The sequence below is a fragment of the Carlito syrichta genome, unplaced genomic scaffold, assembly GCF_000164805.1.
Source record: "Carlito syrichta isolate Samal-C Ts95f unplaced genomic scaffold, Tarsius_syrichta-2.0.1 Scaffold301569, whole genome shotgun sequence".
Taxonomy (NCBI): domain Eukaryota; kingdom Metazoa; phylum Chordata; class Mammalia; order Primates; family Tarsiidae; genus Carlito; species Carlito syrichta.
In genome coordinates, this window is record NW_007245665.1 from 48,042 (window position 1) to 56,709 (window position 8,668).

An 8,668-nucleotide genomic window follows, 5' to 3' on the forward strand; every position below is an offset into this window, starting at 1 on the left:
GCGACACTTCGATTGACCTTGAAAGAGGCACTGTGGGGGCTGTAGAGCAAACAGTGACATTTCTCATTCAGTAGAGGTCATCACAGACAACTGTGAATTCTGGTTTTGTACACAAAACCAGATATGCAGTCAAAAGAGATAAACGTGAAATTAAAGAAACAGTCAGCAGTAATTACCCAGAGTTTCAAATTCCTGACCTGTTATGTGGTGCAAGGTGATTAGTTTCCTTTTTTTTTTTTTTTAGATTGAAAAGTATAGTTTATTTAGAAAGCAAATTAGAAAGAGCAAGAGAGAGAAAAACTTCACCTCCCCAAGGCAGGGGAAGGGGTCAAAACCAGGAAACATGGCGACCACAGCTCAAAGAGCCATGTAGACACACCAGAGTTTAACAAAACAATGGCCTGATTGGTTTCTCATTATGCAGCTTACAAATTTGCCAGGGAAAAAATTCCTAGAGCACAACTTGAAAACGAGAAGAAGCAGGAAAATTACAGAAATGTAATTTATGTATAAAGTCTAGAGAAACATCATTGAAAAGCTTCAAGTTGAAGACCATTTCATTGACAATGCACTTAAAACAAAAATGGAATTATAATTTTTCTGAACTTTGGATAATCTTCAAACCTCTTGTGGTACCACCTAAAATAAGAAAAAACAAAAAGGAAAAGTTGGGTCACTTAGCAGATGGCTTACAAAAGTGGCATTTTTTTAAACTATAAAAGAATACTGAGTTTTTAAAATCAGCAATAAACACTTTGGCATTTAATACATATAGCTTCATTTTGCCTACATCGTGAATAGCTACATCCAATCATGAAGTGTGAGTCAGAAGAACCAACCCATGTAATTCACCTTTCCACTGAGAAGAAAAATGACTGGCATCTGATACCGTGCTGATCAGCACAGGATAGAGCCATCCTTCCAGACCCCGGGGGAGAAACAGACCAGAGGAGCAGGACCCACAGGGTTTCCTGAACGTCTTCTGGGGACACACAGTTTTCTCTACCTCCAGTGGAGAACTACCAGCCCGGGCCAGGGCCTGCAGAGGGGGCACCAGCTGTGTGCCAGGGGGCTCTCAGACAGCTCTTAATAAGGACTCAGTAAAATCCGGGGAAATGTGGTTTGGTGTTTCCATAATTCATCCCTGTGCTCAAAACAAACATGATTTTAGGTTTTGTTGTAAACTATATCAACCCAACACTCATTCGTTTTGGGGTAATAGCTGGTTGGAGAAGGTGGTGACTAATTAAAAATAATTAGACAAGATGGGGAAATATTCAGAAAAAGGGAGTTTCTAGAAGCACAAAAAGTGATAAACAGACTAAAATCATGACAGAAAGCCAGGAGCCATTTGTCAGTATGGCAGAAACACATGACTACAACAAACGGAGTGAGCTGGCAAAATTCTGCTGGTCTTAGATACGTTTAACACTGCAGTCCACAAAGAGAGAATTATAACCTACTGAACCTCTGTATTCACTTGCATATGCTGTTCTGTGCACTCGCAAAGGCATGTAATGAGAAAAAACCTGAGAAGTCAGTCAGGACTGCTGGGTCAGGCATCACTGCCCCCGGCACAAGGCCCCAGTGACAGATGCCTTTCCAGTCGTGTGCCTCCATGATGCCTCATGGGACAAGAGCGCCCATCACACAACACAGCCAAGAGCAGCAGCCGGTGTGAGGCGCGTGATGGCATCCTAAACACGTTTCCCGCTGGTCCCTGAAAGTCTTCCCAGGCCTGGTAGGGAGCCAGGTCTCTTGGCACTTACTGAGAGCTTCCCACAATCTGGCAGCACTGGAACCCCACAGGGAGATGGGGAGGGAGCCCCTCTCTTCCAGAAACTGCCCCTGGAAGAGGGATACCTGGGCCCTAAAATGGCAAGGGCAGAGTAGACAATAGCTGGAGAGCTTCAAATTGGGAGGTGTGGGGACTGTCTGAGGATACCTGAAGACCCCCACCAAGTGCTGTCCAGCAGGGCTGGGCTCCTCGCAATGTTGTGAAGAACACCTGTTAGGTCAGAATGTTCTCACGCAATCGATGTATGTTCACCAAAAAGCTTCCGTTTATTTTACAGAAACCATTAGATAGGAATAAAATATACCTTCTTACGTGGTTATGTTTTTCTCACCTCATCACTGAAATCACAAATCCATCTCAAAAAACCATACTCTAATAAAGATGTAATCATATGTGTATTTTTTAATAGGGCCTCCAAGTAGCACCATTCCTATTATTCTTCTCATTCCTTTTTCTGTCCCTAGAATTAAAGCTGTCACTCACGTGACGCTGAACAGGGTTGGACAAAGATTTTTGGCCTTGATTTTATTATTGTTGAGGCTGAATTAATGTCCTTCTGCCTCTCTGAGGAAAGCTGACTAATGCCTAAGAAAGAGATGCCCACTTCATCACATTCGGATTATGCGGAGTCTGAAATAATTCCTCAAATTATTCTTCAAAATGGTTGTTGTTTTTATGACTCACAAACAGCTCAGCATTCCAGTTTCTTCTACCTAAGTCTTCCCTGGATGGACTTGTCACTGCTGCTGTTGAACAGCTGAGGAAACACTGGCCAGCGTTCACAAGTCTCGTTTTTTGTATGTAAGTCTATGAACGGGGGCTGAGAATACGGGAGCATTTCAGAAACACAGTCTTGTGTGTCCTCATTTTTCTAAATCATTAGCACCATCAACCACAGTGTCTCAAAGACACCCCGAATCTGTTTTTCAAGGTGATGGCAAACTAGTCAATGCGGCAAGACTCCTGACTGGTCTCAGACTCTGTACCTTGAACCTCAGTCTCTTCATCTACGGGATTAGAAAGATGTTCTCTAAATTCATTTCGACTTTGACATCCTTTGATTTTTTTACGAGTTTTTTGGCCAAATGGATCGCAAGGCCTTTTGGGGATCAGATGAAAGCTGAGGACCCATGCTCTGGAAAACGATGCCATGCCAGGGGGTGCACAGAGCCTCTGCAGCCCCCCTTCCCCCCACTGGGACCCCAGGCTCAGAGCCAGAGAGTGCTCGTGTGCCTGTGTTCTGCAAGTGCCACCTGACTCTGGAATTTACCTTCAACCTTGGGACTTCTTCCAACTGTAACACTCACCATCCTGCCACTGCTCAGTCAGTATTCTCAGTTTTTCTTTTTTTTTTTTGAGTCAGAGTCTCACTCTGTCATTGGCGGGAGGGCAGTGGCACAATCATGGCTCACTGCAGCCTCGGCCTCCTGAGCTCAGGCAATCCTTCCACCTCAGTCTCCTGAATAGCTGGGGCTGCAGGCACGCGCTACCATGCACGGCAAATTTTTTAATTTTTATGTAGAGTCAAGTTCTCGCTATGTTGCCCAGGCTACTCTTGATCTCCTGGGCTCAAGCAATCTTTCTGCCTTGGCCTCCTGAAGTGCTAGGATTACAGGCATGAGTCACTGTGCCCAGTCTGTTTTTTTAATTTTTTTATTATAAAGATGTAGGGTACAATTCAGGGCTAAGTATATAAACCTTGATTATGCAGGTACCCTTGTTGATGAGGCATGCCCCTCCCTCTCCTAGCAGTTTCCCTCCACTGCCACTCCCACCCCTCCGCCTCTGACAGTTTCCCACCACTGCCAATCCCTTTCTTAGAGTGTTGTGACAATTGTTCAAGGTCCGCTGATGAGTGAGAACATATGGTACTCTGTTCTTTGTACCTGTGAGAGATCACTGAGTGTGATCAACTCTAAATCCATCCAAGTTGCTGCGAAGTCCATGTGTTTGTCCTTCTTTATGGCTGCATGATATTCCATTGTGTACATGTACCACATTTTTTTAATCCAGTCCAGCTTTGATGGGCAGCACAGTTGGTTCCATGCTTTTGCTATTGTGAATAGACTAGCCTCAGTTTTAATCAGTGTTTCCAATTCAGATCCCTGAATCCTTGGTTAGGTATTTAACTTGACTACTGACTCCAGCAGCATAAATACAGAGGCTTAGAAGTTGGTGTAGAAAACAACTGTGGCCAGGTGGACCCAGTAACTGGGTTATTCTGCAGCTATTTACTTGGTTTTGTACTAGTTTAGCTAAAGCATAGGGCAAACTGGAATTCAGCAATTTAAAGGAATATTAACATTTCAAAAATGTTAATCTAACTTGAAAATTGTTATAATAAAACCAAGGAACAAAGTAAAACTGTTAAAGAGTATTTTATAACTTACGTATGATGCTCCTTTGCTCTGCCGAGTAAAAAACAAAATGTGCACAGGGCAAAAGCCCCACCCTGGATAGACCAGCTGGCCAGTGCATAGCCACACCATTCAATGATTTCTCCAAAGTAGTTGGCTGCAGAGACGTATTCAAATAAGCCTCCTATGTGAAAATAGAAACCAAAGGAATGCATCTCCTACAAAATGATACCTGATGAAACACTGACTTCAGAGATAGTAGTGAATACTTACTTGGAGAACGTCAATTCAACTATGGAAAAATGTAATCTTTATAGAATATTAATCAATGAGACATGTTTAACATTACAAGTTCCGACAGTCAACTACACTGTATATCTATTATCAATACTTATTTTTTAAAATTATAAAGACTTTTTGTAGAAGCAGGGTCTCACTGTGTTGCCCAGGCTCGTCTTGAATTCCTGGTCTCAAGGGATCCTTGCACAACGCTGGGATTACAGGCGTGAGCTGCCATGCCAGGCCTCCATACCTCCATGTATCTGAACGTACACGCCTACAGTTATAGTGGAAGGCTTTAAAAATGCCACTTGCTAGTTAATGGGTCATGCTGATAAAACCTAACCCAGCATAGAGCATACAGAACTGACAATGAACTGGTGAAATATAATGGATCAACAATCGAAGAAAATACTCACTTTCAAGCATAGACTCATTCTCAGACAAATCTTCACAAATGCCAGTCTGTACTATGGGCCAGGCCCCCTCCACATCTAGCCCACAAGCTCCCTTGAAATGAACAAAGAGGGCACACAACATGTGGGTGACGCACAGGGCAGGGCAGGGCAGGGAGGAGGTCATCGGCATGGGCAGTGTCTGGGAATGGGCCTCACAGGAAGGCGAGGATGGATCCAAGATTGCAGGTGAGGGTCGGCCAGCAGGTATTGGGGGCGGGGGCACTCCAGGCAGGGGAAGGGTTGCAGCAAAGATCCTAAGGGCTAGAGCAATGGCTGGCGCACTCCAAGGACATGACAGAGAGGGGTCGCAACCTCAGGCTTGAGGTTTGCAATCAGCCTGTTTGCAGCTGGTGAAGGGGGCCAACTCGAGGGCGTTCTAGAGAGGTCTGGTGTGACCTGCTCCAGTTCTCCTAGGCCACTCTGTCTGCAGAGCTGAGAATGTTCTGTGGGCATAGGACAGAACAATTTTTTCTTGTATTTATTTCTTTATTTATTATGAGACAGAGTCTCGTTCTGTCACCCAGGTTGGAGTGCAGTGGCACGATCATGGCTCACCACAGCCTCGACCTCCTGGACTCAGTTGATCCTTCTGCCTCAGTCTCCCATGTAGGTAGGACTACAGGCATGCCACCATGCAAGGCTAATTTTTGTATGTTTTGTAGAGATGAGGTCTTGCTATGCTGTCCAGGCTGGTCTTGAACTCCTGGGTTCAAGCAATCCTCTCGCCTCGACCTCTCAAAATGCTGGGACCATAGAAGTGAGCTGCCATGTTGGGCTCAGTAGAACAATTTTTTTAAAAAGGGATTACCTCGAGTCATGCAATCAATCTCAGCAAACACTCCAGCACATCTAGAGGTGTACTCTTGTTTGATTCAGTACACCTCTCAAGACACTTTTTTCATTGTTCAAAACAGTTTTTGAACCTGTCAATTTTGATGCCTTTTAGTGCTTCTGCTGTTTTTGTTTAATCTCTTCTACATTAGCAAAACGTTTCCCTTTCAGGACTTTTCTCATATGGGAAAGCAAACAACAAAAAAAAGCTGCACAGGGAGAGATCAGGTAAACAGAGAGGGCGGGGCACAGGGGTCATGCCTTTTTTGGTCAAAAACTGCTGAACACTCATCACAGTGTGGGCAGGTGCATTGTTATGGTGGAAGAACCAGTCACTTGTCTGCCACAAATTGGGGCATTGCTTCTGTAAATCGTGACATAACCTTGTTAAAACTTCCAGATAAAAACCAAGGGGTTCCTAGAATACTTACCTAGTGGGAGAAGCCTGTGCTACAAGGGGCCTGCCCTCCAAAAGATAATTCCGGTTTTCTTTGGGTCCCCCATACACACGCCTAGTCACCTATTTGTGTAACTGCATCAGTTTCTACAGAATTATGTAATTAACATCAGGATTTCATCAGAGCCCTGGGGTATGGAGTCCTAGAGGTGGAAGGACGTTTGCACCCTGCCCTACAAATGCTGGAGCAGAGGCTGGGATCACAGACAGGCACCTTTGTGTTCATATCCTGGTCAGCGAAGCTTCCCTCCAAGTATCCAGAATGGGGAACGTATGTTTGGGGGACCACATAGATGGGCTGGAGATAGTGTAATTAGTTAAGAACACCTGTAGACACCAATCTGCTAAAAGATGTCCCCTTAGAATAAACACTGGGGACGCCTAAAGGAGGGGAGGGAGGGAGGAGACAGGGTTGAAAAACCACCCATTGGGTACCATGCTCACCTCTTGGGCGGCACACTCAACAGAAGCCCAAACCTCACCATTGAGCAACATACCTGTAAAACAAACGTGCACACGTACCCCTTGAGTCTAAAATAAAATGCAAAAAAAAAAAAAACTTTAAAAAAAGATGTTCCCTTAAGACAGAGGTGGCTTAGGGACACCACCTTACAAAACAACAAGCTGTAGTTGTGACACGGCCCACGGTGCCTGTCCTTACCCTAGCTCAGTCTGTGTGCCCTGACAAGGAGCATCTTTTTTTTTTTTTTTGAGTTGGAGTCTCACTCTGTCGCCCAGACTAGAGTGCAGTGGCATGCTCCTGGCCACCACAGACTCGACCTGTTGGGCTCCGGCGATCCTTCTGCCTCAGCCTTCCAAGTAGCCGGAACTACAGGCGTGTGCTACCACACACGGCTAATTTTTGATTTATTGTAGAGACAAGGTCTTGCCACGTTGCGTGGGTGGGTCTCGAACCCGCGGGCTCAGGTAATCCACTCGCCTCGATCTCCCAAAGTGCTGGGATTGCAGGCTGAACCACCGAGCCCAGCCGACAAGGGTCATCTTAACTGCTCCTTCTGTCATCTGTCCCTTGAACTCTGATCAGCAATGCCACCACTACTAACAGAGTTCTGGGCACGGATACTGGCTGGAGATGGCACCCCTGTATCTCAGAAACCATAAATACATTCGAGTATAAATGCCCTGAGCTGGCACTGCCTCAGACCAAGGCACTGAATGCTGCCCTCAAGAGTCTACATGTGTTCCCTGCATAGAGGAGTCCCGCTGTCGACTGTGTCCCGTACATTTTCCCGGGCAGGTACATAATGGGCTGTTTCAAATGCTGGGCTTGTCTCCTGTTGTACCTCACAAAAGCTTCCTTGACTATTTTATCTTATCTTATTTTATTGATTGAATTGGAATCTTTCACTCTGTCACCCAGGCCAGAGTGTAGTGGCACAATCACGGCTGACTATAACTTGCACCTGGGCTCAGCCAAGTTTTCCATCTCACCCTCTGGAAAGGCTGGGACTACAGGTACATGCCACCAGCTAATTGATTTATTTATTTTGTAGAGACAAGGTTTTGCTATGTTGCCTAGGATGGTCTCAAACTCCTGGGCTCAAGCAACGCTCCCACCTCGGCCTCCCAAAGTACTAGGATTATGGGCATGAGCCAGCACACCAAGCTGAACTAGTTTTAAAAACAGGATCCGTTCCGATGCTTTGGATTTCTCCTGCACAGACTTAAACGTGCTGCCAGTGAATCTCCCTTGCCTCCTTCTCCAGCTATCACTGCAAACCATCTCTTCGGTTTCATTCTCTTTGCTCTTTCATTTCTATTTTCTAACATGTTTTCTGTGTTTCTTTTTTTTGAGGGGGAGGGCTTGTGAGCCTTTTAATTTAACAATTGAAATAAAGAATTTTGATCTGGCCTAATCTTACATGTTAAGCAGGTCCGGGTCTGGTTAACACTTGGATGGAAGAAACGGGTTATCTGCAGCCCACCTAGGACGTGGCCATGTCTGCTCTGCCACTCCATTACAATATTGTGACTTCTGGAGGTAGTCTTGCTGATTTCAGGTTTTTAGGGCCACCGTTTAAGCAGTTTGAGATTTGTAGGTTTTTTGGCTTGCTGCAATTCTTATACGGTATCTAGAAACTTAGGTGAAAGGAGTTCAAACTAAGTGATATCACACACTTTCTCCATTAAAGTTTTAGATTTATCTATAGTATTTTTTTATTTCTAGAAGCTCTGCTGGTTTCCTTTTCATATCTGTTTGGTCCTTTTTATAGTACATTACTCCTTTACCCATAATTGCAATCCTCTCTTTTTTTTGAGGTGGAGTCTCACTCTGTCACTCAGGCTGGAGTGCAGTGGCACACTCACAGCCACCCCAGCGTGTCAACCTGCCAGGCTCTGGTGACCCTTCCACCTCAGTGTTCTAAGTAGTTAGAACTACAGGAGCGCGTTACCACACCCAGCTAAATTTTTTGATTTATTGTAGAGACGAGGTCTCACCAAATTGCCCAGGCTGGTCTCGAACCCA

At 45.0% G+C, this 8,668-nt stretch overlaps 1 protein-coding gene across 1 annotated transcript in view; it reads right to left on the reverse strand.

Annotated features, from left to right (window-relative positions):
- Positions 1-488: 488 nt before the first annotated feature.
- Positions 489-8,668, reverse strand: part of SRD5A1 (steroid 5 alpha-reductase 1) — a 26,011-nt gene continuing 17,831 nt past the window's right edge. Inside the window, exons 4-5 of the mRNA XM_008054882.1 lie at positions 4,189-4,339; positions 489-639 (exon numbers count right to left, since the gene is read on the reverse strand). Of these exons, the coding sequence (XP_008053073.1) occupies positions 573-639; positions 4,189-4,339 (218 nt within the window). The 3' untranslated portion in view covers positions 489-572. The remainder of the gene's footprint in view (positions 640-4,188; positions 4,340-8,668) is intronic.